This window comes from Dasypus novemcinctus, chromosome 11, assembly GCF_030445035.2.
Source record: "Dasypus novemcinctus isolate mDasNov1 chromosome 11, mDasNov1.1.hap2, whole genome shotgun sequence".
Lineage (NCBI taxonomy): Eukaryota > Metazoa > Chordata > Mammalia > Cingulata > Dasypodidae > Dasypus > Dasypus novemcinctus.
Window position 1 is genome coordinate 8,606,328 of NC_080683.1, and position 18,188 is coordinate 8,624,515.

General features: G+C 41.9%; 1 protein-coding gene across 1 annotated transcript; it reads left to right on the forward strand.

The window, feature by feature from the left end:
* Nucleotides 1–10,392, forward strand: SRSF3 (serine and arginine rich splicing factor 3). The gene is made up of 6 exons (XM_004484911.5): nt 1–277; nt 2,012–2,219; nt 3,564–3,698; nt 5,864–5,902; nt 6,566–6,652; nt 6,819–10,392. The coding sequence occupies exons 2-6, from the start codon at nt 2,014–2,016 to the stop codon at nt 6,844–6,846; spliced, it is 495 nt and encodes a 164-aa protein (XP_004484968.2). The 5' UTR covers nt 1–277; nt 2,012–2,013; the 3' UTR covers nt 6,847–10,392.
* Nucleotides 10,393–18,188: the final 7,796 nt, after the last annotated feature.

An 18,188-nucleotide genomic window follows, 5' to 3' on the forward strand; every position in this document is an offset into this window, starting at 1 on the left:
GGATTTGGCGGCACGGCCCGACCGCGCTCCCAGCAACGGCGGCTCTCGCAGCGTTTGTAGCAGCTACGTCACGACCTCCTCCTCTTCTCATTGGGCGAAACCGTCCAATCAGGGGGCTCCACCATGGCCTATAAATAAGGGCGAGGAGAAGGCGGTGGTCCGCCATTTCGTGGACGCCGGGTAAACTGGAGCATCTGTTGGAGCTGAATCGAAGAGGAGCGGGAAGAGCCGTTTGAGCGTGTGGGTGTGAGCCACCGCATTTCAACCCAAGATCTCGGTAAGAGACCAGCGACCGAAGGAGTAAAATGAGAGTGGTATTTAATAGTCCGAAGTGGCGGCCAGGCCCAATGGCGGCGCCAGATTGAGACAAAGAGGCGCCTCCGCCATTTTGTGACGTTCATCGCGGGGCGGTGGCGGGGTCTCCCAGCCCATGCGACGAGGTTTCCTGACTTCGCAGGGGAGTTTTTTTATACTTCTTCACTAGAAATTAACCGGGTGGAGGCGTGGGGGTTAACCGAGAGTTGGAGCGTAGAGGGAGCTGGTAACTGAATTGTGTTTCAGGCCGAGCCTTTCACCTTACGGCGCCTTTTGTTTTGGCCCTTCTTTTCCTTAGGAAGCTACTGGGGATTTTTTTCGAGTCAATAATCACGATCGGACTTTTCGATCTATATTAAGTGAACGTCGTGCGTACCTTTGTTTTCAGTTACACTCTCTTGACTTGACTTTGTAGATCTGAAGCTAATAAAATTTTTTTTAAACGTGCGATGTTCCCTGTAATTGAGCAGCGTTGTTCGTAGTCTGAAACTAGTCTCGGCAAAGTTACTTTTTTTCCCACCAGTGGTTTGGTTCCACAACTCCTGGGCACAGGGCGGGGTCACGGCAAACAGGATGTGTCTGGACTGGATTTTTAATTAGATAAGTGAGAATGTGGTGCTTATGAAAAGAGGTTCAGCTGAGTTAAAGATTACATAAACTGCCTTTTTAAGTAATTGAAATCTGTATGCAGGTTTGCATCAGAGGTGACCTTTTTAAATATTGAAAATTTATCCAATCTAAGCCGGTCAAGTGCAGTGAAAATTCTTGCATAACAGGAAATTGAGGTGAAATTCACATACCGGAAAATAAGCCGTTTTAAAGTGTACAGTTGATTTAATACATTGACTGTGCACTCATCAGCTCTGGTTCCAGAACGGTTCCCCAACCCAGCACCAAAGGAGGCCTCCCGTACCCATTAAGCGGTGCGTAGGGTTCTCAGTCCTTGGCAACCAGCAATCTGATCTTATCTATGGATTTATGTATTCCGGATATTTCGTATAAGTGGAACACTACAGTATGTGAGCTTGTGTCTGGCTTACTTCGCTTAGCATGGTTTGCAAGGTTCATCCTCCTCTAACATGTATTAGTACTTCCTTTTTATGACTGAGTAATATTCCATTGCATGGATATACCACATTTAATCTATTCATCAGTTGATGGACATTTGTGGTGTTTTTAAAGTGGAATATTTTGGCTTATGAACGCACATTTATTTACCTGATTTCTCTGGTCGCTTAACATTAAATACTGGCTGTGGTGGTATTAAGCATTGTTTCTTCTGGGTTTTGGATCCCAGACAGAATTTGGTTTGCTTCTGAGAAAAAGTTACCCTACTTCAGTAATTAGTTTTATTTAGGGTTAAATGAGATTACAGAAAAAGGGTCTAAGTCCAGTGCATAGTAAATGCTCCAGGGTTTTCTCATATTTTCCAAGTAGGCTTTTATTTTTTTAAACTCCTACTTTGTGCTAATTTGTTTCCTGGAGATGAGTTTTGGTTTTTTTGGTGGTGGTGGTTTTTGTTGTGTTGTTTTGTTTTGCTTTTTGGTGGCCTAAAGGTTAGGGGGGAATGAGGGTTTCAAGAGTACTACTACACTTGAAAGCGTTTGCAATCCTTTCCTAAGGCTCTGTGTTTGTGTGTAGAATATTTTGTTAAATTGGGTAAATGATTAACATTTTTCAAATTTTTTTTTTACAGAAATGCATCGCGATTCTTGTCCCTTGGACTGTAAGGTTTATGTAGGTAATCTTGGAAACAATGGCAACAAGACTGAATTGGAGCGGGCTTTTGGCTATTATGGACCACTCCGAAGTGTGTGGGTTGCTAGAAACCCTCCCGGCTTTGCTTTTGTTGAATTTGAAGATCCCCGAGATGCTGCTGATGCCGTCCGAGAACTAGATGGAAGGTAACGCAATGATTAATTTTGGTATAATTTTATGCCAATAGTTAATAGTGGCTTGTGTTTTTTTTTTTAAGGAGGTACAAGGGTTGAACCCAGGACCTTGTACATGTGAAGCAAGCTCTCAACCACTGAGCTACACCAGCTTCTCTAGACTTCCATTTTTATTAACATGTTTTGGGATATTTTAGATGGCTTCTTACCATCTAAAATTAATATTACTGGAGGTTTACATAAATCTTTTCTGCCATCAGTAAAATTTTTTGTGGACCACCACAAATTGCAACCTTTTTTTCCTACAGTTTTGAGACCTTTGAAGCCTTCAGAAACAATTACGTTGTAAGAGTGACCGTCATGATAATTGTAGGTGGGTGGTGGTTATATAGGGGATTATTGTACCCCTTATCTTTCTGTGTTTTTTAAATATTCGTCTGGGAAGTGTGGATTTGTTAGCTCAACTATTACCTGATAAGTAGCACAGGAGCCTTAACAGGTGTTGCTCTTTTCTCCCCTTTTTGGCATTTGAAAACATTGGATTCTTGAAAGCAAAGAAAACTGATCTTTTGGGCTCTGAAATCAATTCAGCTTCAGAATTTCTGTCCTAGAGCAAGTGCCCTAAATATGAGAACTTTTTCCTCATATCATGAAGAGGGTCTGTGGGCTTGGCTGTAAGGCGATACAAAAGACGATTGTTTTATCCAGGCAGATGGCAGAAATAGGAATTTTTTAGGACCCCACCTCTTAGCAATTAATGTCCCAATATGGTGATTTATCTAAACTTAAGGCTGTGAAGGAATGGGGCAGGGCAGGGAGTATTCCCAATTATAATTTCTTACGCAACAGTTACCTGGAGGTTGTGGGGAATGGGTGATGTAGAAAGACAAGTAGTTCTCCTGGGCTTTGGGAGCTCAGTTAGATCTTAGCATAGTAAAATTGTTAACTGGAATCACTGCTGGGACCCCAGGGAAAGTGGTCAAAATGGAGGTAGCTAATTCAAGGATGAATCCAGAGGTCGTAACCCTTAAATTGCAACTGTTAACAAATCAGCATTGAGACTAATAATCTGACTGGCTGTAATAATTAAGTGAATAAGTAAAGGAAGCTAGTTTTTGTGAATTGGTGTTTTTTTTAAATCCTATTTGATAAATTTGAATTGAAATTAAACTGGGAAATGAACACAATTGTTCAGAAAAGGCGTCTGAAACTTGTTCAGGTGTTAAAAAGGCATGGGAGCGGGTGTAGCTCAAGTGGTTGCTTTTCACGCTTACCTGGGTTCAATCCTCAGTACTTCTAAAGTTAAAAAAAGATTCTGCAGACACAAATATGTTCTAATGTTTCCTTCACTCCTAGAACACTCTGTGGCTGCCGTGTAAGAGTGGAACTGTCGAACGGTGAAAAAAGAAGTCGTAATCGAGGCCCTCCTCCCTCTTGGGGTCGTCGCCCTAGAGATGATTATCGTAGAAGGAGTCCTCCGCCTCGCCGCAGGTACTTGAGAGAGAGCATGTTTAGAGGTATCGGTGTAATGGAGTAGCTAGTAGGAGCAGGTATTTCTCTTAAAAGTATGTTGATGGGTTTTAAACTGAAGAGTTGGAGATTTTTTAAAATTTTCTGGGCTGTAGTTTGGGGTATGTGAGTTGTGCTGAGTGTTGGCTTTTTGTCTTTAGGTCACTGTTCATGTTGGTAGTCAGTAACTTCTATCTTGGATCTATCTTCTAGTTCATCTTCTAGTTGCATCTTTGCAAGTCTTCCCTTATACTTCAATTTAGGCCTTTTCCATTTCTTGACTCCATAATGACAAACATTACATTCAACTCTAGCTCTTCACAAAATGTGTTTTCTACTGTTAGCACGATTGTAGTATTTATCAAACAGGCAGCTGTTTTATGTTTCACCTGGTAGAGTAGAAATCCTGAAACTAACCTAAGTCACTGACCAATAAAGGGGGCTTAAAAAGGAAGTAATCCCAGTCATCTGTTCTTCAAACCCAAGTAGGAGAGAATTCAGCTTTTTTATAATTGAAAATGACATCGTTCTTGGACCAGGCAATATAGTCTGGATGCTAACTCCGCATCTCCTCAAACCTACAAAGTAGTTTCTGCAGGACTGAATTTACCTTACAGGTGGGTGAAGTCCTGCTAGGAGATAGGAGTTCAAAATCTTGCCCCTTTTACTATTTTGAAAGACAACAACACACTGTTGCCCATCATAATAGAGTATTTGTTAGCTAATAGATGGTTGTACTGATGGCTTGTTTTTTTTTTCTTTTTTTTTTTCATTTTTGTGCTTTTTGGTCCATCTATTAATAAAAATGAACCCCGTTACAGAGTCACCATCATGTCTCTTCTCACCACCCTCTGAGTCTGCATTAGCCAGTCAACTAGCCCTTTCAGCGTCATGTGACCAGCGCGCCCCATTCAGCTTGGCTGGTGTCGTTTCACATGACCCAGGCATGGCCAGTCGTCAGGTTGCACCGCCCTTTGGTTCCCGAGCATGCTGTTTTCTCTCAGCCTTCTCTCCAACCTTAACCAAATCGGCAGCAGCCACCTCGACCGCCCACACATTCCTGGCCAATCAGCTCAGCTGTTTATTTACCAAATGTCTTCACAACAACTACAGCAGCAGCCTTCGGCTAACAAAAAAGCAGGAAAAATCCACAACACCCCCTTCGCCAACCAACTAAATCCAACGCAACATCTGGCAAAACCTTTTCAGCAAATTCTTCCTGGCCGTCAGTCCGGCAGCCTCACCTCACCATTTCTAGCTTGTTGAAACCCAAAACTAGTAAGTTTTTCCTGCTTATACAGTTTACTGCTGGTTAAAATAAGGAGTAAGCGGCTTAAAGTAATTCTTTTTCTGGATCAAAGGCTGGCTGTGCATAATTGAATGGTAACGTACATATATATTGCTTGAATAAAACTTTTAAGGGTGATAGGGAACTCATAATGTAACTAGACCTTCCAGTGAAACTTATTTGCATGTGTGAGATGCCAAACTAAAAATTTAATATTTCTAACAGATCTAGCTTTCCTTCCTAGCAAAAATTTGTTGAATCCTATCACCTTTAAATGGTTTTACTAACAGTTTTCAAATTTTAAAAACAATTTTTGGGGTGAAGTGTGGGCCAAACTTAAGGTAATTTGATAAACCTAAACACACTCTTATGTGACAATCACAGATGCAGTTCTAATGTAACACTTATAATGGCATCAATTTTTACACCTAGCGCGTTTTCACCAAATTACACTATCCACCTGGTACCTAAGTCTTGTCATGGACTTCTAGGTTTGCATGGGTTCCAAATACTGGTTTATGGTACTGTTTTTGGAACTACTTGTGGGAGACTACATTTTGGTGTGGTGTTTGGGTAGTGAAGTTAGATTGACAAGTTTTGCATTGGACAGATCTGCAGTGAAGCACTTTGTTAAAGTGAATCCATGGTTGGAATACCTGCTTTTCACTTGAGCTTTTTGTTCCTTAATCCTTCTGTGCCTTTTTTTTTTTTTTCTTTTCTTTATTTTTTTTTTTGGACGATGGGTGCCAGTTCTTCGGCACATTCACTGGGCCCAACAGTGAGATTGAAAAGTTGGGAAATGCCTCACGCCATAAATATTAATTGATGATTAGCCTAATTGTTCTGTTTCTGCTTTTAGATCTCCAAGAAGGAGAAGCTTCTCCCGCAGCCGGAGCAGGTAAAAAAAAAAATACATCTGTATTAGGGTTCTCTAGAGAAACAATCAACAAAAGATATCTTTCAATAGTATGTGATTCTATGCGTCCCGCAGCTATCGGGATGCACAAGTCCAGGTTCTGCAGGCAGGCTGCAACCAGGGCTTGCAAGTCCAATGAAGGTTCTTGAGTTCTGTGAGATATTGGGTGCCCAAAGATGAGCTGGGAGATTTTTCTCTCAATGCTGGAATCACTTCCCCTTTTAAGGCATTCACCTGATTGGGTTAAGCATCACTCATTGCTGCTGGCAATCTCCCTGACTGTTGTAATTATAACCAGCTCTCTATGATTTATCACTGCAGTAAAGTCCATGGTGACTAAAGTTAGCCCAGTGCTTGCTTGACCAAACAACTGGGAACAATTACCTGGCTGAATTGAGACAATAGCCTAACCATCACAATATCTAAAATGCTTTCTTTTGGTTGTGGATAACATTGTCAGAATTGACAGCTCTATTTTAAGCTGTTTTCCAAATGTCTGAAAATTCAGCGAATCCTGGTATAAAGCCCCAGGGTTAACTTGTAAGAATGCACCAGCTTTGAGTGTTGAAAGACTCACTTAGAAACTGTTTTTGTTCTGTGTAATCATATCTCAGTAGCCCTTATTTTCTTTGTCTTCTGGTTTAGGTCTCTTTCTAGAGATAGGAGAAGAGAAAGATCACTGTCTCGGGAAAGGAATCACAAGCCGTCCCGATCCTTCTCTAGATCTCGAAGGTAAGATCTCATTTAATGACTTAGACATTAGGACCTTGGAGACAATACAGACATGACTTTTAATTTAGTTCATGATCTAATTTTAAAACATTACACCTTGAATCTTTTTGATGAAGGTATGTCATGAAGTTAATGGGTGTAGTAAATTTGTTCTGTTGTTTTTTAGCCGTTCTAGGTCAAATGAAAGGAAATAGAAGATCAGTTTGCAAGAGGAGTTGTGTACAGGAAATAACTTCATTTGATGGGAGTATGTACAGAAAATTCAAGTTTTGTTTGAGACTTCATAAGCTTGGTGCATTTTTAAGATGTTTCAGCTGTTTGAATTTGTTTATTGTCTCTTGTAACAGTGACCTGAAGATGTAATTCTCTATGATTTGAAATTGATCATATGAGGCATGTTGTAATACCAAGAATTTGTTACTTTACAATGTTCCCTTAAGCAAAATTGAAATTGCCTTGAATTTTTAGTCTCGCATAGACTAATAAACCTAAATCCTGCCCAGCTAAAGTGTGATGTTTTAGTACCACAGTAACAAAACTGGCAAAAATTAAGGTCTTTTGTTTTGTCCATAGCTGGGATTTAGTATGCAGTTGTAGTTGAACAAGCAGTCTTTAAAAGCTGCTATGAACACAAGCCAGCTGGTATAAAATATATATATATATAAGCTCCATCATTAAATTAGATTGGAGGTTTTTAAAATTAACTAGTCTTCACACTGGGCAGTTTCCCAGTTTGTATAGAATCTTTCAAGAAAGTTAGTTGCCTTTGCTTTAGTCATAAGTTCTTTTTGTGATTGCTGTGTATGAATTACATAGCTGTTAATAACATTCTTTATTTGGAAATAGGAGACTTGGAAATAACCAATGTCCTGCCAGTTTAAGGGTACATTGTAGAGCTGACCTTTGAGTTACTGTGCAAGATTTTTTTTCATGCTGTCATTTGTAATATGTTGTATGAGAATCTTTGGGATTAAAGTTTTGGTTACAAATTGTTGTTTAACTTGAAAGCCTGTTTTTCCTTGCAAAACTCAATCTGTGAGCTTGGTACCAAGTCCAGGTATAACATTCCTATTGGAAGCCATACTTATATTTTCTTGTAAAGTGCATTTGAAGTAATAAAATATTAGCATAATTGTGTAATATAGTCAGTCAAATCCACTGTTACCACAACCTTTGTCCCATGGAAAGCAGTTGGTTACACAGTCCTTATTTTATAAGAAATAATAGAAGCACTATGGATTTAATCATTTTAAGTGGAGGAAATTTTTGGTTTTCACCTAAATGATGGTTAGTAATCCATTTTTTAAGAGTAGAAGCTAGTTGAGGGTCCACGATAGTGACGGCATTTTAAAGTGTAGCAACCCCTGGTACATTGTAACCAAAGTTGTCCATAAAAAAGTTTTTATCATTAGCATGAAGACCTTTTCATAGATTTCAAACATTGCTTCTTTTTATATAATTTGAGGTATGTTGCATGGGAATTCTAAACAGTTCCATCGATCCATCATGATGTAAAATTCACAACATGGTTCAAATGTAACAGTGCAGAATTGAATAATACGGAGGCATGTATAACCTTTCTCTTAGAAATTGGGAGGAGTTGTAATATGTCACATTTTTTGTGCAATTAGATTAAATCATAATGCAACAGTCTTGTGGCTTAGTTTCCTTAAATGCTGTATTGACTTTGTCTTTAATATGGAAGATAAGTCATTGCATTAACAATTCAGTTTATATAAGGGGTAAGTAAAGTATAGCTCCTAAACAAAAGGTTTAACTTATTTCCAGTGGTTAAAAGACCTTCTTTGTAAATCTCAGAGGCAAGAATCTTGTGTGAGGTTCAGCATATATGAACCTTTTCATAGCTATTTGGGTTGATAACACTGGGAGTCTGAATTTTGGGCCTTTTGGCATTTTCCCATAGTTTTAAAAACTCACATTAGGACCAAGCCACATAGAAGAGTAATATGTTATATTAGTAATTGAATAAATGTACCTTATACAGTCATTTTTTGGTAGTGTACAAATTGCAGAGGCTGAATTTGGAAGGGATTTTCATAAAAAGAAAAGTAGGCTATGCATTCAAGGCTAATGTAGAAATGATAGTGAACCTGAAATAAAGTTGACCTCATCAGAACAAGTGTTGGCTTGCAGAAAATAATAGCAAGTGGAAATTATAATGGCTGCATTTAGACTCTAGCTTTTTGAAAGTTCTGCAGTTTTTATTTCAAAAATAACAGTTTGGTCAAAACATCTGAGTTACACTGCACGCAATCAAAACCACTCTCACGTGTGGTTTAGTTGACTTGGGTGTTCACCAGAGGTCACTTAGTAAAATTTAACATCATGCTAACTACAGGAAACATTTGTTACAGATAGGTTGCCAGGAATATTTTAACTACCCTTTATCAGTATGTCAAGGGCTGCTTCTGACCTCCCATGTCTTTAAAGCAGAAAAGGAAGTGAAAACAAAATGGCTGCCCAGAAAAGTTAATTTCATGAGACATGCCTATCTACTATTGATACACTAGACTGTCTTCCATTTATTCTTTGCAAAGACTGTTCTGTTACTACCACAGTTATATTCAGTTTTCTGTCAATGGTTCACACACAAATCCATATCTGAGTAGGATCCTGGTTGCTCTTTATTGTAGACCCCTGGTTCATTTTAGTACAGTGCTTCAGGAATGGTGTTGCTCAGAAATTTTTAAAAAATGCAGCCTGGTTATTCTAGGCCCATTGACTGTTTCTAAAGGAACTACTGCTTTTTAGTACTTTGTTAACATGCTTTTATTTTCAGAATCTTGAATGTGATTTAGTTGGATCTAGCTGTTGGAAATGTCTTCCAGTTGTATAATTTTTGTACTACCAGACTGTTGCCTTCTGGTTTTCCATCTTTCTGAGAACATGAAAGATTTTTATAATTAAAGCAGCTGAAGAAAATCTGGGTTGGAATATATTTTTATCAAAAACAATCCTATAGTATTGAATTAGATTTTATATGTCTACAGATGCTCATTTTATAAAGATTCATACATGACAAGAATTCAGCTACAGCACACTTGTGAGATTTAGTCTTCCAGTTCTCATAGTTGGCTGGAAACCATGATGAACTAAAATGTTCCCAAAATAGAACACATGGAAATTTTGAGAACATTTCTTCCTCAACTTCCGTTTATCTCTGGCGTACATAAAACATAAAATTGTCATTTTACTATATAAATAAGTACATTTGAGCCACGTGAAAACTTCCGGACACATGTATTGCCTGCTTTCTAGTCGTGATTTGGAGAAGTTCTGAAATGGAGACTTCCCTTCCAGAAAAGTGCATGGATTGGAAGATACCACCCCCTTCAAAATCCTATTCAGTTGTGAATAAATAGCTTTGTTTCAGTACACTTAGATTTTTTTAGTGGGCAGATTGGCATTCAGAGGTTTTTGTTGAAGTTTAATACTTGCGTGCCTCTTGGTGGAGGGGATCATTATTTGCTATTTGTACTGATGATTTTAAAAGGCAATGAAACTAGTAAAAGCTGTAGTGTAAGTTGAGAGCTTAAGGTGTTTTTTTAAACTCCCTCAGGAAACTAAATTCTCAATTTCAGGCAGCTGGGAACTTTTTAATCAATTCCAGCTAGTGCTTATGCCACCAGGATTTCTTTATAATGAGAATTTATTTTTAGTTAACCATTCATGTAAAATTTTCCTTGAGTAATTTACAAATAAATAGAAATTGTAATGTTGGTTGTCACTTAGTCGTTTTTGTGTCACATCTTCCCCACATGGCGAAGACACATCATAGGCTCTTGGTGGGGAGTGGGGTACAGTATAATGCACGGCCTCAGCTCATTTTCTACACTAGAGAACATGTAATATTTGTGTTTGGTCAATTCGTTAAGGCTGAGCTAGGCACTTAATTTATTTAACTTTATCCTAGTTTTAGGATTTGGGACAGGTAAGAGCTCATCGTTCTTTTATGTTCCCTAACTGGAAGACTGGGACCTGGAATGAGGTGACAGTTGGCCTTGTAAAAGCTCTTGGGCCAGTGCATTAGTAAAATGGCAGGTGATCAAGGACCTTTAAAGGCAGAGTTTACATTCAGTTGGTGAAGAAAGCTGAAGAATTTAAGGTGAAGAGAAAAGGTGTTTTAATCATGAATGGAAGTTTAGAGAGCAGGGGCAGTTGTGTAACTGAACTCGGGTATAAGGTGAAAGGAATGATTGAACCAGGGTTTGCCTTTTTTTTTTTTTGGAGATTTCTGGACTGGGACTGGGGGATTTGAGCCTTGGACTTTATATGTGGGAAGCCAGCGTATAACCAATGAGCCACATCAGCTTCCTTGAGTTGGTTTTCTTGTTGCTTTTTTTTTTTTTTTTTCTAGACGGCCCTAAGAACCAACCCTGGGGCCTCACATGTGGGAAGCAGGCGCTCAAATGAGTCTGCTCCCTGAACCATGGGTTTTTATAGGCTGCAGTCTCTGGTGACTTTTCAGTACCACCAGACAAGCAGGTGTGAGATCTTTATGCAGCTTAGTACCGGCAGAAAGGCCAAGAACTTTGAAGTGTCCTTAGAGTGTACTAGTGGCTGGCTCATGTCACAACTGTCTGTTTCATGGGGATGTATTGAGTTTGCAGTCCTGGTTTGCTAGCAGTTGGCAATGCATGCTAGAAGCCACCAACTTTAAGTTAGAGGAATAGGTGAACAGCATAACCTGGAGAGAACTAAGAACCAAATCTTGAATTTGGTGCACGAAGTTTCAGTGAAGACAGTTGCTGTGGTCAGGCAAGAAAGTTTAAGCCTTTGAACACCTTTCTGCCAAATGTGTTCTACTTTTGTCATTTAACCACTTGAGGTGAGCATCTGTATTAGGGGAAAAAGGCCTCACGTTATTAAACATCCTACTGATTGAGGAGGGTGCTCAGAACCCAGGGCCAGCCTCGACTCCAAAGCCCATGTGTTCTGTTCCACTAGGTTTTTGCTTTCTGAACCCAGTCATGACATTTTTGTATTTGCATGTTTTTTAAATTATAAAAATAAAACATTCTCATGGCAAAATATGTAAATTGTACATACATTGGAAAATACACATAATGGATCTTAACTAACCATAAGGAATGCCAGTCTTTTATGTTTTATAAATCTCTGTTCTCAATAATGGTCACGTAATATATGCCATCACATGGACAGGTACCATAGTTATTTAAGCATTCAAGACATTCTTGGCCCAAAAGCTCACCTGGTTTTGTCCTGAAGATGCTTGCTTTTAACTTAACTAACATTTTACCACTGTCAAGAAGGACAGCCGTGCTAATTGTGGACAGCTTGGCATGGATTGTCTTTGCATGTTGCTGTTGACTTGTCACAGGCAGCACAAGCAGGACTGAAGCGATGCTGTTGCTGCTGCGCTTTGCTAGTCTGCTCGTCTTGACACCACCCCAGTTTTAACCCTTTGCGGAATGTGAACAATATCGGTGGGTATGAAACTTAGAAACTGGCAAGAGAAAAACTTGGGGTACTTAAAAGAAGCCTCTGGGGGGAACACCTCAGGAAAATTCAGTGGTGGGGCCAAGGCTGCTTCAGGGAGTCACAGGAGCACCTTCACCTGTGGTGTAAACGTGCCGCACAAGGCCGCCCAAGGTAGGAGCCCATTGTGAGCATTTCTGAATTGCTGGGGGGGTATCTTGGTCTAGGTTAAGTGGGCACATTCAAGTCATCACTTTGATTCTGACAGAAGACTTGGTGATTAAAGCAGCAGCTGCAGTCTATTGTTGACTTGGGAAGAAAGCTCCATTCCATTCTCAAATGATTTTTTTTTTAATATATTTTTTATTGAAGTATATCATTCACACATGAGCACACACAATAATTGGATAGTCAAGATTGTGAACTTAGAAAATAAACATACATAACATCATACAGGGGTCTCATACAACAGCCCTTCTCCCATACTTTGCATTGTTTTCTTTTTTTTTTCCAAATTCTACTCAATTTATTCATTTTTTAAAAAGGTATTACATTCAAAAAATATGAGGTCCCCATTCACCCCCACCGCCCCCACCCCACCACTCCCCCCACAGTAACACTCTCCCCCATCATCATGACACATCCATTGCATCTGGTGAGTACACCTCCGGTCGTCGCTGCACCCCACGTCCCGTGTTCCACACCATAGCCCACACTCTCCCACGTTCCATCCAGTGGGCCATGGGAGGACGTACAATGTCCAGCAATTGTCCCTGGGGCACCACCCAGGACAACTCCAAGTCCTGAGAATGCCTCCACATCTCATCTCTTCCTCCCATTCCCCGTACCCAGCAGCCACCATGGCCACTTTTTCCACATCAATGTCACATTTTCTCGATTATTAACCACAATAGTTCATGAATAGAATATCATTAAGTCCACTCTGATCCTTACTGTATTCCTCCTTCCTGTGGACCTTGGCTTGGTTGTGTCCATTCCACATCTATGTCCAGAGGGGGTTTAGATTCCACATGGATGCTGGATGCCATCCTCCTGCTTTCATTTGCAGGCACTCTAGGCTCCATGGTGTGGTGGTTGACATTCTTCAACTCCATGTTAGCTGAGTGGAGTAAGTCCAATTCAAATGATTTTTATTATTTCTTGATGGAGGTTGATGGATGGAAAGGCTTTTTTTTTTTTTTTTTAAGATTTATTTCTTTATTTAATTCCCCCCACTTCCCCGGTTGTCTGTTCTCTGTGTCTATTTGCTGCGTCTTGTTTCTTTGTCCGCTTCTGTTGTCGTCAGCGGCACGGGAAGTGTGGGCAGCGCCATTCCTGGGCAGGCTGCACTTTCTTTCGCGCTGGGTGGCTCTCCTTACAGGGCGCACTCCTTGCGCGTGGGGCTCCCCTACGCGGGGGACACCCCTGCTTGGCACGGCACTCCTTGCGCACATCAGCACTGAGCATGGGCCAGCTGCACACGGGTCAAGGAGGCCCGGGGTTTGAACCACGGACCTCCCATGTGAGGTGGACGCCCCAACCACTGGGCCAAGTCAGTTTCCCCGAAAGGCTTTTTTTAAAAGTACCGCCTCATCCAGACTGGTTCTTGAACGGGGCCTACTTTTCGGCCTTGAGAGCAGCTGACAGGAGGAAAATGATAAAGTGTATTAGTAGTAAGGCAGATGTGATTGTCCCATTTTATTGATTGAGGAAGAGATTAAAGGACAGCGAAGCCCACTAAATTGTCCAAGGTCACAGACCAATGAGATTGAGCTGGAACTGTAACCCAGGCTCCAGTACCATGCGTTTTAACTGCCTATGTTTAGGCAGGAGAAGGTGGATTTGTCCAAGGCCACATAGGGATGCCATGGCAAAGCTGGAACAAGGACTTGGGTGTCCAAACAGCTTAATCAGTGCTTGTGCCAGCCCTTCAGGCTTGGAAGCTTGCAGCCAGTGTTTGAATCCTGGCGTCCTCACTTATATCTGTATAATGGAGATGATAATAGGGACCAACTCTCTCCTGTTAATCTAGAGACTATCAGTGATGTGATTCATCTATAGCACTCAACACAGGCCATGGCACTCGCTGCTCAGTAAACAATAGCTATCTTCGGCCTGCCCTCACCATGACTGGCATGCAGTAGGCACTCAAGGAATGACCTTTAAACAAAACGTCTCTTTTAGGTACTGGGCTGGTAGGAATGCCCCGTGATTTGCATGTTGGCAGTGTGCTCCTGTCGACCCTGATCTACTGTTCTGAGGAGTGACCTTGAGGTGAGGGGTCATGGTCAAAAGGGACGTTGTTAGTACTGTGCAGATTTCAAAGGAAGGAACATCTGAAGTCACGGATAGACAGTGGAAAGATGGAACGAAGGGTTAAAGCAGTGTTCGATGGTTCTTCAAAAATGGATTTTCTCATTAGGCCAGCCTGTATTCAAATTTCTTTTTGGCTGTGTCCCTGGGCAAATCACTTCCTCATTTGTAATGTTGTGGAAAACAAACACAGACCTCATGGGATAGTATCAGTGCACCTGCATGTATGTCATTGGATTGTCCCACCTTTCGTTACAGCTTTTGAAACCTACTGATACCTGGGCCCCATCCCCAGAGGTTCTGATTTAATTTGGCTGGAACTGGGCATCTGGTTTCCCAGGCGATTCTAATGAGCAATCGTGGCTACAGTCTATTTCTGATCACACAGTGGTCCTGTTGGCCACTGACTCGTCTTTTTTACCCCCTCCCCACCTCCTGTCCCCCAGGCCTTCCTCGTTTATGGAACCACATCCAGTGCCCTTAGCCTGGGGCCGTGCCCGTTGGTCACCCCCTCTCGCCAGCCTCGCTCTGCTGCTGAAGCTTGCTGGTAGAGGCCGTCCCGGGTCAGCTTCTCTAGAGGTAGTGCGGCTGGAAGGACAAGACTGAGCGAGGCAGACAGGCCCACCTCTCCCTGGGGCTGGGGAGAGCAGGAAGTGCCCAGCCTTCCATAGGCACCTCAGTTGTCACCAGAAAACGCTTCCCTTTGCTCCTTCGCTCAGTCCCTTCACCGTGCTGGCGCTGGCGCTCCCCCCGGGAGCAAGGCGTGGGGGAGAATAGCCTGATGGCAGGGGAGCCCAGACTGAGTTACTGTGTGCTGAGCACAGGCAGGGGGATTTTGCTCTTCCACCCTGTGACGTTGAGGTTGTTGGCTCTCATTTATTCAAGGAGCTCAGGAAGGGACAGTGGTCTCAACCGTATCAGGCTGGGCCCTCTTTATATAACAAATATTTTATAATGACCACTGACTATTCTGAAGTGAAATTCATACTCTTTTCATAATCGTAAACTCAATACGACGTCCTAGCTATTATATATGTATTTTAAATTTTTATTTATTTTTTATTTTTTATTATTTTTTTAGGAGGTACCTGAGATTGAACCCAGGCACTCAACCACTGAGCCACACCCACTCGCATATATGTGTGTGTATATATATATATATTTTTTTTTTTCAAGATTTACTACCCCCGCCCCCTCCCCCCATGTGTGCTCTCTGTATCCATTCACTGTTTGTTCTTCTGTGCCTGCTTGTCTTCTCTTTAGGCAGCACTGGGAACTGATCCTGAGACCTTCTGGAGTGAGAGAGAGTAGCTCAATCTCTTGCACCACTTCAGCTCCCTGGTCTTCTGCATCTCTTATTGTCTCTCCTCTGTGTCTCTTTTTGTTGCGTCACCTTGCTGCCCCAGCTCTCTGCTTGGGCCAGCATACTGCATGGAGCAGCCCCCCTGTGTGTGTCAGTACTGCACGTGGGCCAGCTCTCCGTGTGGGCCAGCTCGCCTTCACCGGAGGCCCTGGCAATCAAACCCTGGACCTCCCATATGGTAGATGGGAGCCCAGTCACTTGAGCCACATCTGCTTCCCATATATGTATATATTTAAAAGCAATTTATACAAATAGTGTTTATGTCACATAGGACTGTGCTAGAAGACATAATTCAGATGCTTGAAGCTACATGAAGCCATTCCATACTTGACCTACATGAAAGGAGTGTAGTCACATGTAGACACCAGAATAAAAGCTAGTCAGGAAGTAGGAGTGGCCCAGACTTAACTTGAATATGATCAAAGAAAGGAGGAAAAGAGTTTCATTGAGGTCACAATAACATGGCAAAGATAAATAACAGGCTGTTAAATTGGAGAAAATGAAGTATGATATTCTCACAAGTGAGCTGGACTTTGTAAGTGGAATGTCAAAATAACTCCCCTGTTGAAACATGGGAACGGGATGTTAGTCACAACAAACTACCATGGGATAGTTATGAGGGGTTGAGTGAATCAGTACACAAGAGATACTCATCGCAGCTCCTGGTGCTTAAATACTGTGTAAGTGTTAAAATAGCATATATCCTTCAATAGAAAAATAACTAGATCATGAAAAATTAAGTAGTTAGGATGCACAGGGAATTATTTCTAGACAATATCTTTATTCCGTGTATTTCTTCTGCATAAAGGCCTGGCTCTTGCAGAGCTTTCAAGCACAGAGTTGTTTTGCACCTGCCGTGGGATCAGTCCCGTGGGTATGGGTAGGTCTTTGTGTGCTGTACATAGAGGATCCCCTCTTCCCTTCTGAAGCCAGTTATGCTCCCTGGCCAGTGGGACAGCTGAAAAAGACCCCATCAATTTCAAAAATACCCACTAGGAGGCAGTATTGCCTCGCTGAGAATAATTGGGCCAACTGCTTTGCTTAAGGTCACACATCAGTCAGTAGGATCAAGTCTGCTTGGACTCCAGAGTCTTTTCCACCATGACAGTAAGAGAAACAATGGCAGCAGTGATGATAATCACCATCCCTGGAGCTCTCGTGTATGCCAGCATTTTACATACATAGATACCAGCAGCTCACTTAAACCACCTGCTAAGGGAGGCTCTGTTAGCCCATTCAGCAGTTAAAGACTCCCGCGTTTAGTGTGGAAGAGGTTGCCCTGAAGCTAAGTGCTGGAGAATGGGATTTATAGGAAGCTGGAAAAGGCTGTACAGAGAAAAGAATCAAGTGCATAAACGCACAACGGCAGGAAACTTCTAGGTTTCGTGTGGACTGGCAAGTTTAAAATCCTACTTGGGGGGGATGCGGACTTGGCCCAGTGGTTAGGGCGTCCGTCTACCACATGGGAGGTCCACGGTTCAAACCCTGGGCCTCCTTGACCCGTGTGGAGCTGGCCCATGCGCAGTGCTGATGCGCGCAAGGAGTGCCCTGCCACGCAGGGGTGTCCCCCGCGTAGGGGAGCCCCACGCGCAAGGAGTGCGCCCCGTAAGGAGAGCCACCAGCACTAAAGAAAGTGCAGCCTGCCCAGGAATGGCGCTGCACACACGGAGAGCTGACACAGCAAGATGACGCAACAAAAAGAAACACAGATTCCCGTGCCACTGACGACAACAGAAGCAGACAAAGAAGAACACGCAGCAAATAGACACAGAGAACAGACAACCAGGGTAACGGGGAAGGGGAGAGAAATAAATAAATCTTTAAAACAACAACAACAAACAAACAAACAAAAAGAACCTGTGGGTTTGTTCGAAGTTCAGAATTGTAGATTATAGAATGTCAGGGCTAGAGGGGACCTTGGAGGTCATCAGGAATAGGGATTTTCAAACTCAAAAGTAGCCAAACCCTTCTATAGCGCAAAATCTTATATAATATATATATTACAAAAAAAAATTTTTTTTTAATGTGTTGCTAATAAAGGCAATCAGAAAAAAATAATGTTTTGATAAATCCAGTCTTAAATGGATCCCAGAAACCAAATTTGTTTCTGTAGTTTTGTTGTTCGGAGAAGAAATTTCAAATGGTGACCTTTTTTAATACCTCTTTTTTTTTTCCTCGTGGCATCATCTTGTCACATCAGTGCTCCATGGCACAGGACAGCTCGCCTTCACCAGGAGGCCCCAGGAACCAAACCTGGGACCTCCGATATGGCAGATGGGTGTCCAGTGGCTTCAGCCACATCCATTCCCAACAACTCTTTTTTAACTTCCAGAGGTGACCTGATAGAGAAGTTTACCCCAGACAACCTAGTAGCCCAACTCCATCTCATGCTAATATGCC